The sequence below is a fragment of the Cercospora beticola genome, chromosome 6 (genome assembly GCF_033473495.1).
Source record: "Cercospora beticola chromosome 6, complete sequence".
Classification (NCBI taxonomy): Eukaryota; Fungi; Ascomycota; class Dothideomycetes; order Mycosphaerellales; family Mycosphaerellaceae; genus Cercospora; species Cercospora beticola.
The window spans coordinates 2375098-2390909 of record NC_088940.1 but is presented as its reverse complement, the minus strand read 5'-3'; the positions used below and the strand labels follow the sequence as shown (position 1 = coordinate 2390909).

At 53.3% G+C, this 15812-nt stretch overlaps 7 protein-coding genes across 7 annotated transcripts; 3 read left to right on the top strand and 4 right to left on the bottom strand.

Moving 5' to 3' along the window:
• Positions 1-112: 112 nt before the first annotated feature.
• RHO25_010019 (uncharacterized protein) lies at positions 113-1826 on the bottom strand (the record flags this gene model as incomplete). Its single annotated transcript, XM_023601540.2, has 5 exons — positions 113-303; positions 360-600; positions 652-965; positions 1017-1363; positions 1546-1826. 5 exons carry the CDS (start codon positions 1824-1826, stop codon positions 113-115), a joined length of 1374 nt encoding a protein of 457 aa, XP_023453785.1.
• A 1853-nt stretch (positions 1827-3679) lies between these two features.
• RHO25_010018 (uncharacterized protein) lies at positions 3680-3985 on the bottom strand (the record flags this gene model as incomplete). The annotated part of the gene is made up of 1 exon (XM_065603238.1): positions 3680-3985. The coding sequence occupies one exon, from the start codon at positions 3983-3985 to the stop codon at positions 3680-3682; it is 306 nt and encodes a 101-aa protein (XP_065459310.1).
• Positions 3986-5747: 1762 nt separating this feature from the next.
• Positions 5748-6963, bottom strand: MPG1 (mannose-1-phosphate guanyltransferase; the record flags this gene model as incomplete). Its single annotated transcript, XM_023601538.2, has 3 exons — positions 5748-5767; positions 5829-6896; positions 6951-6963. The coding sequence occupies 3 exons, from the start codon at positions 6961-6963 to the stop codon at positions 5748-5750; spliced, it is 1101 nt and encodes a 366-aa protein (XP_023453787.1).
• A 1801-nt stretch (positions 6964-8764) lies between these two features.
• On the top strand, positions 8765-9334 carry RHO25_010016 (uncharacterized protein; the record flags this gene model as incomplete). Its single annotated transcript, XM_023601537.1, has 1 exon — positions 8765-9334. The coding sequence occupies one exon, from the start codon at positions 8765-8767 to the stop codon at positions 9332-9334; it is 570 nt and encodes a 189-aa protein (XP_023453296.1).
• A 622-nt stretch (positions 9335-9956) lies between these two features.
• RHO25_010015 (uncharacterized protein) lies at positions 9957-11648 on the top strand (the record flags this gene model as incomplete). The annotated part of the gene is made up of 1 exon (XM_023601536.2): positions 9957-11648. One exon carries the CDS (start codon positions 9957-9959, stop codon positions 11646-11648), a length of 1692 nt encoding a protein of 563 aa, XP_023453297.1.
• Positions 11649-12574: 926 nt separating this feature from the next.
• RHO25_010014 (uncharacterized protein) lies at positions 12575-14347 on the top strand (the record flags this gene model as incomplete). Its single annotated transcript, XM_023601535.2, has 4 exons — positions 12575-12816; positions 12874-13502; positions 13557-14072; positions 14148-14347. 4 exons carry the CDS (start codon positions 12575-12577, stop codon positions 14345-14347), a joined length of 1587 nt encoding a protein of 528 aa, XP_023453292.1.
• A 187-nt stretch (positions 14348-14534) lies between these two features.
• Positions 14535-15266, bottom strand: RHO25_010013 (uncharacterized protein; the record flags this gene model as incomplete). The annotated part of the gene is made up of 2 exons (XM_065603237.1): positions 14535-14700; positions 14794-15266. The coding sequence occupies 2 exons, from the start codon at positions 15264-15266 to the stop codon at positions 14535-14537; spliced, it is 639 nt and encodes a 212-aa protein (XP_065459309.1).
• Positions 15267-15812: the final 546 nt, after the last annotated feature.

The following is a 15812-nucleotide window of genomic DNA, read 5'->3' as shown; positions in this document are numbered from 1 at the left end:
TGGTGAATGCATCTGCATTGTCTCTTCATGCGCAGAATCGGTGAATGTGTGGAATGGCCCTCATTGCATGTGATCGCTCAAGGGACGCATTGCAGCAGCTCATGTCGCGAAATTACTGCTCCGGCTCATTGACCAGCCAGGGGTGCGTCAGCAGCTCCTTTGCGGTCTTGCGGTCCTCAGCGTCCCAGCACAACATCTGCTTCATGAAGTCGATGAAGGCCAATTTGTCCTCCCCGTCCAGCGCCGTGATGCTACCTTCGAGTGACAGGTTTGGCGGCAACAAATCTGGGAAAGCGAACGAGTCTGTTGAAATCGTCAGCATATCGAACTACAATCTGTGATTTGTGAGGAAGGCGCACCGTCTTCAAGGAAAAATGGCCCGTGGTAAAGTCCGACAAAGGTACGATGCGTCTCTCCGTCATCATCTGTGACTCCGTAGGGAAGTGGTATATCTCTGCACCTCCGCTCCACTTGCAACAGGCTGGGTGGAGGTGGACCCAGAAATGCGATCATGTTTGCGAGATGGCACCGCGTGCTGTATTTCCCGCGTGCATCTCTGGTGTGTGCGAAAAGATCAGTGCCTTCCAGCAACTCCCAAATCTACGCACGAGTCAATAAAGGAACACTGCCAGACTCCCGTGAGAAGCTTACCAGGACGCCCAGGTTCCAGATGTCCACTTTGTAGTCCCATACCACCCCAAGCATGACTTCAGGAGCTCTGTATAGATTAGGCTGGGACGGATGCCGAAATCCGAGCCCTGGTTCCATGACCTCAGCATGGCCAATATCATGGATCTGAGGACATGACCAGATATCCTTGAGAAGACCAAACTCGACTTGCGATTGATAGATCGTGCGGTCGCCCACTACCTTTTGCGCAACTGGCTTTCGGCCGAGATTTTTGACGTATTCGGGCAGCACGGAATTGTCCTCGAAGCTCATCATGATGTTGGGAGGTGTCAGATCTGTACGGGCGTCAGCTAGATCGCAATGTAGCACAGAAACCAAAAACTGACCTGTGTGCACCACCTCGCATTCCGAGTGCAGGTAATCGAGTCCATGTAAGATGAAGCGGACGTATACCTTGAGGAGCGGCGCAGGCACTTTGCCATCGGGGAAGCGAGACTGCCAAAAAGATATGGGCTCCCTCATCGGCTCAAAGACCTGACAGAGATGCTTCTGGCCTGCAACACCTTCGGCTGTGAAGTTATGAGTCGCGCGTCGAACGAAGCCATGACCGTCGTGCGCAGGGCTCCTGGTCAGCCGCTGCTCGACCTCGTTCTGTCGCTTCTCGTACTCCTTCGTAGCAAGCGCTGCAGTTTGGACTTTGACAGTGGCGTATGCCGGTTTCTGCCAGAACCATCTAGAATTCCGTCAGCTCATGCTCAACGAGATGATGAGAATGCCTTCCACAGCGACCGCAAAAAGACCTGCTCCATCTCCGAACTCATTGAAGGACGCTCAACTGCCTGGCTGAGCCTCGCACGAGGCTCTGCCGCAGAAGACGCTGGGAGAGGTCACTAGCTCCGCCCCCAGGATACTTACCGCGAACGATCCTTCGTGAGCCAGACCGTAGAATAGCGGCCATACCCCAGCTTCGTCAGAACCTCGTACTTGCCGTTCAACACGTCGCCCGGATGCACCTGCAGAAATTGCTCGGCGCGGTAGCCAGGCGCCCTCTCTTCTTCAATGAGTCGATCCTCGGGCAACAGAACCGGCGCGTTCGCTGTCGCCCCCCTCGCTTTCGAGCCCATCGCTCGCACGTACTGACTCGACTGAGCGCTGCCGAATGCTAGTCGTCCCGAGCGCAGGAAGTGCCGCATCATCTTGGTGGCCGACGCGTACGAGCGGGCACACGAATGTCCGATCCTTTCTTGACTGTAGCGCTGGTCGTCATGGCTGGTGAAAATGTAGTCGCTGCACAAGTTGTTTGCTCGCCGGATCACTCGCCCATTCACCACCCTTTTTCACTTCACTTCTCACCTCGCCCCCACGAGTGAAGCCAAACTGAAGAAAGCACCTGCACAATCAGCCTAAACCCCTTCAGTCCTGATCACTAAACACCCAACAACCAACAAAAGCCCATCAAGACATGAAGTTCCAGAATCTCGGACTTTCCTCCACACTCTTGGCAAAAACCTTCCTGCCGCGTCTCAGGCAGGAACCTCCACAGGAAAGGAAAGCGCCACAAATTGGGCAGCAATACATGTACATGTACAGAACGCTCAACCACAACGGCACACCAAACGGCGCGTGAAACTGAATTCGTACCTCACATGTGTCTATCACTTGCAAGAAATGGTCTTGGTGGCGTTTTGTACATCGCGCAAGTTATGCAGATTGCAGCCAGATGGCTTAGGGCTTGTCGGATGGATGAAGCGAAGCGAAGCAAGGGTAAAGTATAAATGTTTTTGTGGTGTGTGCAGGTCGGAGGCGTCAAGTCGAACAACAGTAAAGATCATCCGGTCGACAAATGGTCGCTTTGCGATTGGTTGTTGCGTACGTCTATGTGTGACACGTTTGGATGACACGAGTACGAGATCTCACTCGCTTAAGGTACTGTAAGTTTTCGTGGTTGGGCATGAAGAAACGAACAGGCCACCTTGTATGGCAGGCCCAGGCAGGTGCATACGCAAGCCTCTCCAAGAAAGATCGATCGCGCCAAGGCCGCCAGGCGCGGAGAGGCATCGTGGAAAATCGAAACGTAGTTTCGATGAGATGTGATGAGATAGGGTTATGTGATGGGGCCAGATCGAACTCAGATGCTAGTGGCGGGTAGCAGATTCGACGAGGCGTTTGCAATAACATCGTTGCAGCGATTTTGGCCTACAGTAATAATACATGTGCTATGATGATTACAAGCTGCAGCGTGCTTATGGACGTGCAGCTTAAGGCTGCAGTAGAGCAGCAGGGGTGAAATGTGTGCTGACGACGAAAGGCCCCAGTGAGAGAAGGTCGGAGCGAATTCCTTTTTGAGCTTAGATACAACCCAGCGCTCGTGCAAGACCAGCCAGAATTCTAACGCAGATTGGCAGTCCAGAAATACGCAAGAGAAACATCATGGAGGACTCCATAGATCGTAGCTGTTGTGCACATGGAATCCGATCCCCGCCATTCTGCCGTAAGCTGTGTAAGTGTTGCCAAACGATGCCTCGTCAAGGTGCATATCGCTTAACGGGAGTTGAGATTCCTTCGCTAGAAACCGCAGCAGCTATCCATCCTTGGAAAACTCTTGATCGCTTCGCCCCCAGTGTTCCGCCTCAGGATCCCGTGCTTCATCTATGAATTTGACAAGAACGCGTGCAAGTAGGTCCACCGCGGCAGGAAGGTTGATACGTGAAACTTCGCTTGGACTAGACTATTCCTTAGCTTGGCGAAACAGGTTTCCAAAGTATGGAGACGGGCAGTGCTGTCCACAAAAGCTGGCCAATTGGCGCGGAATATTGATGCCATCTGACGGATGAAGGCCTTGAGGGTTCGCCTGGAAATGTGCGCTCTGGGGCAAATCTCGCAAATGGCAGACTCAGTGTTTCTGAGCGTCGGAAAAGCTCATGGGCGAGGGCCGAGTTCATTGGAATAGAGCCCATTTCTAAGTCCAGGAATAGGTCGGCTTGTGCATGCTCAAAGTCCCAAGGAAGATTTGGTGGTCATATCATCCGCCACCATATGGGATGGCCTCTCAAGTGATCGATCCGGTGACAGAAGCAGACGAAGGAGTCGAGGCCATTGAGTTCGCGCGCGGCGGAGGCGGAGGCCTCCACCAACACCCATCCCGAAAGGTCACATAGCCTCGCAAATAATCTCTGACAGCAGTCTCTCGCTCAAATGCCACCCAGTACCACTCCTCGGCGATAAGTCTCTGCTCGGTCAAGGTGAAGCCTTTGTGCTGGAGGGCCGGGTAGAATTGGTTCTCTCTTGTAGGATAAATGTAGCCTCCCAGATAGCTGATGATGCATGGGAAGCATAAACACAATGTCTTGTCCATGTTGCTGGCGAGGTGCTTTGGGTCCGGGCCTCCAGAAAAAGTTCAAAGGGGGAATGGGCCGGAATTGTACTTCAAGTATCCTTCATGGTGTCCGACAGTCCACCGTCGACGTGAGAGAAGATCTGGATGGTGAGAGAAACAGAGAGGTTCGTGGTGCAGCTCGCGTGATGGCAGCGCCATGCGACATTATATTGGCTGAGCAGCACCTTGCGCTCCCGCCTGCAGGTGCTGGGATCCTTCGCAAAAAGAGGGCGCAGAGGCAGGATGTCGAAGTCGCGGTCGACGGACCAACCAGCGTGTGGGCAGTTGACAAGCCATGAACCCTATGCGCGTTAGTGTGGAAAGTTGACGCACGAGATGTGCAAGCAGGCTCTCAAAGCAGATTAGCTTTGCACGCGCGGTCTTGACTGTCCAAACATGGCGAACTCTATGCTCGAGCGTTCGCTCCTTTTCCCGTACCAATGATGCGCGAGCGGGTCTGCGAGGGCCACTTCGCTGTAGGCCCGCGTCGCCTACACGCGAGGCGCCAGGGAGGCCGCCCAGCGGGAGACGACGTTCGCAGGCAAACGTGCAGCCCACGCGATGGGGGACGTCGGGAGGGTGAGCGTGCACTCCTGGCCGCTGCTGCTGAACACTGCACAGTGCACACCCGGTCTGGTCTGGTCTGGTCCGCGCTGAACCTCGCTGCAGACGATCTCAGATGCGCGCATCGGCCGTCCGCGCCGCTGCACACCGGACGGCACGGCGACGATTCTGCCTGCACGTCTCTGCACGTAACGCAGGACGGCAGCCAGCGGCCAATTGCGAACACCACCATCCTTCGCGTCTTCGTCCGCGCCGGCAAGCGCGCGCTGGGAGCATCCCGTGTTGCTGCACGCCATGCCATGCCATGCACCGAGACGACAGCACAGGCACGGTACAGGACAGGCACGCCGTGTCCACCGGGGCCCGAGCGAGCCAGCCAGAACAAATAATGTTGCAAGCTTGTGCTGTACGGCGACGAATTTGGCCGTGAGATGATGTGCCACGCCTGCTCGCTTCCGCCCCTGCTGTCTCATCACTCAAAAGAGCAGAAGACTTTGACCAATGCGCGCGCGTGGAACGAGTGGGCCGAGGGGCCGGACCCCTGCGAGGCAGAAGTGTGATGGGCACTTCTGAAGCATCTGACCGTGGGACGGCGTTGCCGCGATGCTTCGCAACAACCACCACGGCCACCACTGACTGCCCACCAGATCCTGTCTCCCACCGCATCGTTAGGGCTGCTGAGAGGCCTTGTCACATGCTGCACACTGCTCACGTACCGCGGTCAAGAAAACACGAGACCAGGCAAGACAAGGCTGACAAGCCCCTACAAAATCGCTCCGACTATTGGCAGCGCCCCATCGGTGACGGATGGCGTGGAGAGCCATGGGGAAACGGACACAACCCAGTCAAGCATCGCAAACATGCGTAATAAATTAAGTATGCATTCATCATGCTCGCATTTTCATCCATCGCCATTGGACGACTCGCCACCCCTCCAATACAAGGACGGGTAGCCACATCGGGCTGCAATGTGCCAATGTCACACATCGAGCCACCGAGCGTGGCGTCCGGGGGCGCCGACTACGCCGCAAACGCCTCTGTGTCCTCGCCATGTATATGCCTCCTCTAGCCTGGACCAATGCATTTTCCCTTGTGGGATATATCAGAGCGAAGAGCCGGCACTTCGCCAAAGCGGCATGACCAAAAGTCGAAGAAGAAGGACGCAAGTCCATGTACCTTACATGATAATCGCGGGAGCTGCACATGTATGTTAGCGGTCGCTCGGCAAGGGGGTGACGTGATGTCCATAGGTACGTACTCTCGACGTTCGCCTTGATGCTCTTGTGTGGAAGCACCGAAGCGCCATTGCAGTAGATCTCATCGCCAATCGACACATCGTCGCCAAGCACCGAGACGTTCTCCATGCGTGCCCATCTGCCGATGGTGCTGTTCCAGCCCACGATAGTGCTCTTGATCCACGCATGCTCCTTGACCTTGCTGCCAGCCAGCAGCACTGAGCGTTGTATCCGCACACCGTCGCCAATCACCACATTGGGTCCAATGACCACGTTGGGTCCGATCTTGCAGTTGTTGCCAATCTTGGCGGAGGGGTCGATCATGACATTTCCGCTGTGGACGAATGGCTCCGATGGCGACGTGAGGAGCTTGCTGCCCTTCTTGGTGAGGGAAGACAGGTAGAGGCAAGTACCGGAGAGGAAGTCCTTCGGCTGACCCACGTCCATCCAGAAGCCTTCCAGGTCGAATGAGTGCAGTTGCCCCTCTTTGACCATTTCTGGGAACGTCTCCTGCTCGATCGATGTGGGTCGCAGTTCAATGCGCTTCAACACCGACGGGTTGAGGATGTAGAGACCGGCGTTGATTCGGTTGCCGACGAACTCGACAGGCTTCTCGACGAAGCGATCAATGCGTGTAGGGTGGTCGGGCTTGTGAACAACCACACCGTATTTCGATGGCTCCTCCACCTTGGTCACAATAATGGTACCCTCCCCACCATGTGCCTTGTGTGCGTCAGCAAGCTCTTGGAATGGATACTCGCAGATGACATCGGAGTTGAGAACGAAGAATGGTTCATCGCCCTTTCCGAGAATGCGCTCCGCAAGCTTGAGCGGACCCGCCGTGCCCAAAGGCTCAGTCTCCACCGAGTATTCAATCTTGACACCGTATTGTTCCTCGTACTTCTTCAGCGCTGCCGTCATCATCTCAGGTCGGTAGTTTACTGCGAGCACAATATCGGTAACGCCGGCTGCTGCGAGAGCCTCGATCTGGTGGAGAATCATAGGGCGGTTGCCGAACTCGACAAGGGGCTTCGGGAGGGTGAGGGTCAATGGTCGCAGACGCGTACCAAAGCCTCCGACGAGGATCAATGCTGCACTCCTGTTAGACAATATTCCTCGAGTCGTCTCCGCCGCACTGCACGTACCTTTGAGACCCATGTCGTCTGTAGTGGTCGATGATTCGGCTCTGGGGTTAGTCGCAGGAACCAGCTGCTCTGCGGGGATCTATGCGCCTTTCGGTGTGACGTGTCGGTTCGAGCGAAGGATAGCGACCTTGCGATGGAGTACAAGATCCAATGGCGACGTCTGGGCAGTAGTACTGGCGGTGTTTGTGACGAAGGAGTCGGTGAAATAACTTTCTCTTGAACACGTAAGTTCCTCCCCAGGTATTCGAGCTCCAGGGTCTCGCCTTCTGTGCTAGTGCCGATGGACCAATGAAGCGGGGGCTTGGCGGGCGTGCTTGCTAAATAAAGGGGAAGGTTGCATCGTTCCAGCGACATCACAAGACCGATGAGGGATTGGATTACCCATGCCGACGCCCTCAGCCCATTTGTGGCGACACGTTCACCGCACTGTGGTGAATTTGCAACTTGTGACACACCAGCAGCGAAGATGAATGAACCTGAATGCGTGGTCAATGGCCTGCCGCGGGGACTCGAGCTGCTGAATCGTCGAGAACCCGGATCCCACGTGTTGAGGACGGATCTTATCTGCGGAAACCGGGCAAGATGGCAGCAACCTTTGACAGGCCACGGACAACGTGCATGACCGTGCAAATATTTTCAGAGGCCGAGACTGAAGATAAACTTTGCAGCAGATGCGCCTCGCGCCTCGCGCAACCACAGCTTGCCCATGCGGAGGTAGAGATACAGGGAAAGGCACACAGCTCCTTTCTGGCACTTGCTCCGGTCTACAGTCCTTCATGCCAACTTAGGCCAACACCGTCCGAGAATGCGCTTATAAATGTTCTGGAGGCATTGCTCGATGGCAGTCTCTCTCCGCTCACATTGATCTTCCGATGTCGTTCAGGTCAGAGTGAGTCTGCAGGCTTCAGCCGACGCTCTTTTTACTCGAGACAGTCTCAAACCTCGAAGTCTCTGAGCATATCCCATAGAATCCTCTGAGGTCTTCCCCTGTGATAACTCAGAAACTCTACAAACGTCGAAAGAAGATGGAGCTCAGCGTGTGTCTCTTCACAAAGTGACACATGGTCCGCTGTCCGAGATCGGACTGCAGACCGCGATTGAGAAATCTATCGCTTGGAAGCATGTCAGGTGTGCCTGACCCAGATGCTATAGGGATCAACACAGTCGCCAGGAAGCGCATCTTTCTCTTGTCTGTTATGCGACTGTCTTCAGTAAACCCACATGCGGAAATTGGTTTTCTTTTCACGAAACTGTGTGGACATTTTGCTCTTATCGAAGAGGCGCGATGGCGCCGCGACAGCTGTCGGAGGTATCATTGTCATTATCTGGTAGTCAGGAAGTGAGAACTTATTAAGACGTTGGCAGATACAGAGTGTAGAGTTGCAGGTAAACGCGCTAGCGACGTGACAAAGGCTTGGCGACCGCTTCTTCACGCGGTAAGCACGCGGCGCCGAACCGAGTAACAACATCCCGGCACAAATAAATGTAGCTCCTTACCACCTGCAGGGAACAGGTCTAGGAGTCTACCGAAAGCGAAGGACGAAGCGCGCAACTTCTCGTTGCCTGTCGAACCTGTGCTGAAAACAACTTCCAACCAAAAACTTGTTTGCATATCAACAACCACAAGCTCGTGCACAGTCACAACTCGTGACTGGCTCAGGATCGAAAATCTCTCCAATAGACGATTAGGCTAGTGCGGTTTCGAAGTCAGACAGTCTCGGACCAAGTTCGCGCAACGCGCTGCGCGTGATCCTGGCAACATCTAACCACGACTCTGCAATGACCACGCGACTGAGCGTCACCGCGAGCCACATATGGATATCGCGAACTCAAATCTGGTCCAGTGGATCGCCAGCATACATGCTGCTGGCGACGATCCCTTAGAAGGCTTCGTCGACGCGCCCGAAGCATCTGGCATCACTCTCACGCAGCAGGAGATCAACCGCAACCTGATCGAAAAGGCCATCTCTACTTTGCGCGGAATTGAGTCGGAAGCAAGTTTTCAAGAGAAGGACTTACGAGAGCCTTTCGTGCGGAGCTCTCTCAGAGCACCACATCATCGCCTTCGAGATGGTGCGTTGCCTTGGCAGGTTGTTAATCACCGTTTCGCGGCCGAGAGAAGTGCTTCTGCGTCCGTGGAACCAGATGTGATCCAGACTACTGCGGTAGACAGAGGCAGAAAGCGTCCTCATCCAGGTGACGATGTCGCGGCCATGGAGAAGCGCAAGCGGCGGCGAAGGGTGTTGAGCGAGGAACCGGATGACGATGAACGGCCGAACCCACGATCCGCAACTTCCAAATGCCGACAGAGAGTTTTGGCTGGTATCTGGCCTCGTGATGGGTTCCACGGTGTCCTTCGGAGAGGCGACCTCGTGCGAAGATGACGACGCATTATGAGAAGTTTTGACGATTCGCAGCATTTCTCGCTGGCGCTTTGGCACAGAAGCGATATGGTTCTGATCACCGCACTTTCGGAAGTCCATCATCTTGCTCTGTTGTGAGCTACATGGTTGGATTCTGTGGTGCAGCCACCAGAAGCGGTATGGCAAACCATATTGGCCACATTAAGTAAGAGAAGGCCGCAATGACCAGTACTACGGCGATCCGCTGACATCGCCTGAGGTCGCAGTCTACATGTGTACAGCGACACAACACACTCGGGAACGTCGGCTCTTGGGAGTCATCTCGCGCATACCGGTCTTGACGCGGCTTCGTCACTGGCGGATACGCTTTGTCGCGTTTATGGCCGGCTCTTATTTGCTTCGGCGTACATGTCGGCTGATGTTGTTAGCAAGCAAAGCCGTGACGCCGTCTGCTTGTCATTTGTAGGGCGAGAAGCAGGCACAACAGGGTTTTGGCGCAAGAACCGGAAGCGGAATTGTTCCACGTTTCCGACCGAAATCTCAGTGTCGACACATCAAAAGCCCACAACTTGACAGTTTTCGGCGCTGACAACAAACGCTTCTGATCACAACGACGTGCTGGTACTTGCAACTGTAAATCAACATGACGAACGCGTCTGGAACAGATGCCGCTGCCGGCGCAAATGGCCAAAGCAAACTCGATAACCGCACAGTTCCGCCATTGGGCATGACGGGCAAGCAGTTTCTGGAAGCGGCAACATCTTCACTCAACGAGATTGAGCAGTACTATTCCGATATCGCGGAGAGACCTGTACTGCCTTCGATTGAGCCAGGTTATCTTCCCAAGTTGCTGCCAGATACAGCTCCCGAAGTCGGCGAGCAATGGACCGATATCCAACAAGACATCGAACGAACGATTATGCCAGGCATCACGCATTGGCAGCATCCCAAATTCATGGCCTATTTCTCAGCTAGCTCGACATATCCGGGAATGTTGGGTGAGATGTGGAGTGCTGCTCTGACCGCACCCGCTTTCAACTGGATCTGCTCACCTGCAATCACAGAATTGGAAACTGTGGTGTTAGACTGGATGGCCAAAATCATTGCTCTGCCACAAGAGTTCCTCTCAAAAGGCCAAGGTGGTGGTGTAATCCAGGGTTCTGCTTCGGAAGCGATCGTCACTGTCATGGTCGCTGCAAGAGAGCGATGGGTGCGAAGACAAATCGAGAGGGAAGGTCTCACAGATGCAGAAGACATCGAGGATCGTTCATGCGAGTTGCGAGGCAAACTCGTTGCGCTGGCCTCTGACCAAGCTCACTCTTCCTCTCAGAAAGCAGCGACTATCGCCGGGACGCGTTTCCGAAGCATCAGAACACGACACGGAGAGGCTTATGCCCTCAAAGGTCAAGATTTGCGCAAGAAGGTTGAAGAGCTCCAAGCGAAGGGTCTCCACCCATACTACCTGACTGTGTCAATTGGTGCAACAGGTGTTTGCGCTGTCGATGACTTCGAATCGATTGCTGAAGTAGCTCGCGACTATCCTGATATCTGGATCCACTGCGATGCTGCCTACGCAGGAGCAGCTCTTGTGCTGCCAGAGTACCAACACCTTTCCAAACAGATGTCTATGGTTGATTCCTTCAACTTCAACATGCACAAATGGCTTCTCACAAACTTCGACGCGTCATGTCTATACGTTCAGAAACGCAGAGACCTCACGGACGCTCTCAGCATTACGCCCTCGTACCTGAAGAACGAGTACACCGAAAGCGGCCTTGTGACCGATTATCGTGACTGGCAGATTCCTCTGGGTCGCCGCTTCCGCTCTCTCAAGATCTGGTTCGTGCTCCGAACATGGGGCGTCAAAGGTCTACAAGAACATATCAGACATCACATCAACCTCGGAAACCTGTTCGCGGACCTGGTGCGTTCGCGGCCTGATCTCTTCAGCATTCTTGCTCCACCTGCTTTCGCCTTGACTGTGATCACCATCAATCCTCAAATGTGGCAAAACCTCAAACTTTCGCAGTCAGCGAACGGAGCGGATCCGCGACCGGAACAGGATTCAGTGGACACCAAAATTGCAGTAGATTCAAAAGCGGACGTGGACGATCCCACGTTGAGAGCTGCAAATGATGTGACGAAGGAAGTGTTCGAGTTGATCGATGCGAGGAAAGAATGGTTCCTGACTTCGACGATGGTCGGTGGAGTCTATGCGATCCGAATTGTGTCGGCGAATCCTTTGGCAGAGGAGAAATATGTCAGACAGGTGTTTGAGGAATTGGTGCGAACCACTGAAGAAGTCATGTCGAAGCATTTGGAAGGCGGAGCTTGAGCAGCAAACAGTAGACCGGGAACATTGCAAACGTTACAAAGCTGGCACGACAATTTCGGTATCGTGGACCTGCTCCGTTTGCGAGGCCAGGGACTTCCACCAGAAGTGCGGCGAGGATACCAAGCGATTCTCATCTGGCCGAACACCGTATGCATCTGTTACGCGTACATGGATGTGATTCCGGAGCCATTGCAGCAACTGGATCAGAAATTCTGTCAGCATACCATCCAGCGATGTAGCCATGAGCTGTTCCGGTGCACGCCACGATCACAGCACTTTGAGGTTGTACGAAATCACGAAGATAAGCGAAAGGTTGCTCCTTCGCTACATTGAAAGAGACATGTGGGCGACAAGCGAGCACACAAGAAGTCGGCAGGTCGACTTCACACGACATCAAAGAATTTCCTTACTTCTGTAGATATGTATATGTATCCAGCTAACACGAGTTTCTGGGCTGGAGAAGCGATTCGATACATACGTACACGGCCAGTTGCTAACAGCATAGAGCTCGCATCTCCAGGTTTTGAGATGGCTACAGGTTCTGCGCGAGTCACAACAATCCAAGCCAAGACTGTGGCGCTTGGAGAACCGCAGTGTGCTCCGCCGGAGCAGCCCATCTGCAAGCAGGGTCTGAGCTTGCTGGTCGAGTGGCCTAGCATCCGGCTACAAAGCCAACACGGAACTCTGAAATCATGAGACATGCGGAGAAGCCCTGTGCCGATTTTGCGACCTCTCTCCCGCTCACATCCACTAGCATAAGCAAATGGTAGAGCTATACCGAGGATGAGTCGTTGCACAGAAAAGCGGAGAAGCATGGTGATTTGAACGAACTCATAGAAACGGACCAGAGCTTAAATGGTCAAAGATTGCTGCTTGAAGACGAGATCTGCTTGGCTTGTTGCTGAGCGTTTGGTCATCTTGCTATCATGGGTCGCTACATTCCCAATGCTTTCAACCTGGCTGTGGTCATCTATGTGGCACTTGGCTCCACGGCTTGCTCGTATGGACTTGCTATTCTCGGCAGTACGATCGGTCAACCATCCTTCTTCAGGTCTCTTGATCTTGCACAGCAAGGCGAGCCAGGATATGATCGAACTGCGAATCTGTTTGCCGCCTTCAATGGTGTGAGCAGTGCGGGAGCGTGTTTGGGGGCGATCTTCAATAGCTGGTAAGTGCGAGACAGATTGAGATTGAAAACTGGTGTTGCTTACTCTCTTGCCTACAGGTCCGCGGATGCACTATCTCGGAAACATACAATTCAACTGGGAGCCGCTATCCTGAGCATTGGAGCCGGACTCTGTGCAGGCTCTGTCAATGTTGGCATGTTTGTCTTTGCTCGTCTGTTCGCAGGCTTCGGAATTGGAATCCTCGTCACTTGTATTCCAATGTACCAAGCCGAAGTGTCGACGCCCGAAACGAGAGGCTTCATGGTCTCGATGCACGGCATCATGTTCGCTATGGGCTACAGTCTATCCTCCTGGATCGGTTTCGGAGTATACTTCATTTCTGCGTCAGGCTTCGAAAGCACTTTCCCATGGCGTTTTCCACTCGCATTCCAGGCAGTTCCTGCACTACTGCTACTTGCAGGCTCATTCTGGCTACCATATAGCCCTCGATGGCTGATGCAAAAGGGACGATTTGAAGAAGCTGAGGGTGTCCTGAAGAGGCTGCATACCCGAGCTGGTGATACCCACCAAGAAGAAGCCGCGAAAGAATTCTACCAAATGAGGAAGCAACTCGAACAGGATCGCGCCCTGAAAGCCAAGATCAGTCAATTCGAGCTCTTCAAGACAGCTTCCAACCGGAAGAGAGCATTGATCTGCGCAGCAATGATGTGGTTCAATATGTTCACAGGTACAGCTCACGCTAGATTCGCCACGCATGAACTCTTCTGACCACTGTCCCCAGGCGTCCTCATCATAGCCAACTACGCCGTAATAATCTTCACCGACCTCGGTCTCTCAGGCTACATGCCTCTCCTTCTTCTCGCCCTCTGGGTAACCGCCTCCTTTCCCGGAAACATCCTAACAGCCCTCTACGTCGACCGCTGGGGCCGGCGAAAGTTCATGCTCGTAGGCGCCGTCGGCCTAACGATTTCCCTCCTCCTCGAAACAATTCTTCAAGCTCTCTATACCGGCACTTCCAACGTCGCTGGCCAACGTGCTGCGATTTTCTTTATCTTTTTGTTCATTATCTTCTGGAGTAGTTGTTTTGATGCAACGCAGTATTTGTACATGGCGGAGATTTTCCCGACGGATGTGAGGAGTCAGGGAACGGCTTGGGGGATGGCGAATCAGTTTGCGGCGCAGATTATCATTGTTGTGGCGGGGCCAATTGCGTTGGAGAAGATTGGTTGGAAGTTCTTCTTGGTGTTGTTGTGTCCGACGGCGGTGTATGTTGGGGTGATCTATTTCTTCTTTCCTGGTAAGTTCACTCAGTCTCTGTTTGGTGAAGTGAGGTGTTTTGTGAAAGTGAACATGCTGATTGGCGTTGGTGCAGAAACGAAGAATCGATCGTTGGAAGATATCAATGCCGAGTTTGGGGATAGTGTTGCGGTGCACTATTTTGGTGCTACGGAAGAGGAGCAAAAGGAGTATGCTAAGGCGATTGAGGCGGAAGGAAGAATTTCAGCACATATGTCACATGTGGGCGAAAAGGAAAATGGGGTGCAGCAATTTGAGACTGTGACTAAGGTATGACATTTTCAGGATCGGGACCAGGCAGCGCATACACGTTGAAGTACCACGGGACAGCCAGAAATGAGCTCCCTGCAAGTACGACGCCATGACGAAAAATACCTTCCACGCACTCACATCCCGATCTGAAAAGTCAAAACCTTTTGTCTGCTATAGAAGTCGAGCAAACTTCCTCGGGCAAATTCAGGTATCACTTTGGAGGATTCAGCAGATAATTCAGATCTGTGAGTCCCAGGCTGGAGAATTGTGTTAGCCTGTCCTCACTACTTTCTCCACGCTCAACCATCCTCGTCTGCAAATCGACTTTTAACAAGCTCGTTCCCAGCCACTTGATAGGAGTCCCATCAGGTACAGCCCTGGGGACTGGTCAGCGATATACCTCTATTGGTCTTCAGAAAGAAGTGCACGTCGCTGAGGGGCCACGAAACAAAGCGTAAAACAGGACTTACACTCCCATATTGCCCTTATTGGCTTTCGCGGAACCTTCATATCTCACAGCGATCTCATCACAACTGGCAAACGCGTGTACAACCCGTGCTTGGAACTCTTTGTAGATGCTGTTCGTTTCTCCAGTCGAGATACCTTTGTACGCTTCTAGAACCTCGTCCCTACTGTTGAACAATGGAGTATCGGGGCCAATGATATGACATTGGTCTCTGCTGCCACGGCACAATATTGCGTCGCCATCGATGTCGACGTAATGTGGTGTGAGCAGACACATGGGGATGTCTGTGCCGGTTGGAGATTGACCGGTCGAGTTTGTGTTGAAGAGTTGGACGAATTCTGAAGCGATATGCTGTGCTTCATTATTTGTAAGGCAAGCGCCCATCTCGTTGGCGGAGAGCGGATGTGCGGCAATGCTTTGAAAGAGGAGCGAGAAGAGGATTCCGGCTGCGAGGCTTGAGAGGAGTGAACCGAGCATTTTGTCGAAGTTGATTCGATGTCGTCGGTGTGAGGTAGTCGGGTATCAGACAGAGTCACAGACCTCTGCGGTGCAATATTGTCCAGAACGAACTGAGTGGGCCAGAGGCGAACAGTGAACGGCTTCGAAGAAAGTGGTGCCTTCAGGCGTTCGCTGCGTCCGAGAAGCGGCATCATGGCAGTTCATTGCAGCCATATTTATAAAGATACGCTGAAGACATTCAGTCACGCTTTTTTGACTAATGTATCTGGTACTTAGATCCAAGGTTTCTTCACGGTAAAGTTCCATGCAGCTTTGGGATGTTGCTCTCTACATTGAGTAGGGCAAATGTCAAACGGGGTCGGTATAATGCGAAAGCTAGACGACGTTGAAGACTGTGCTGCAGGTAAGCTGTTTTGACCATGCTCGCCGACCGATATGTTAGCAGTACGCGGAGCAATTCGATCGAGACCGTGTCTGATCAGGGCATTGCATGGTGCGTTGGTCAAGGATCGCCTTCGTTGTCCCTGCAGAAGCACAACACCCGGGAGAGCTTAGGTTTCCAAA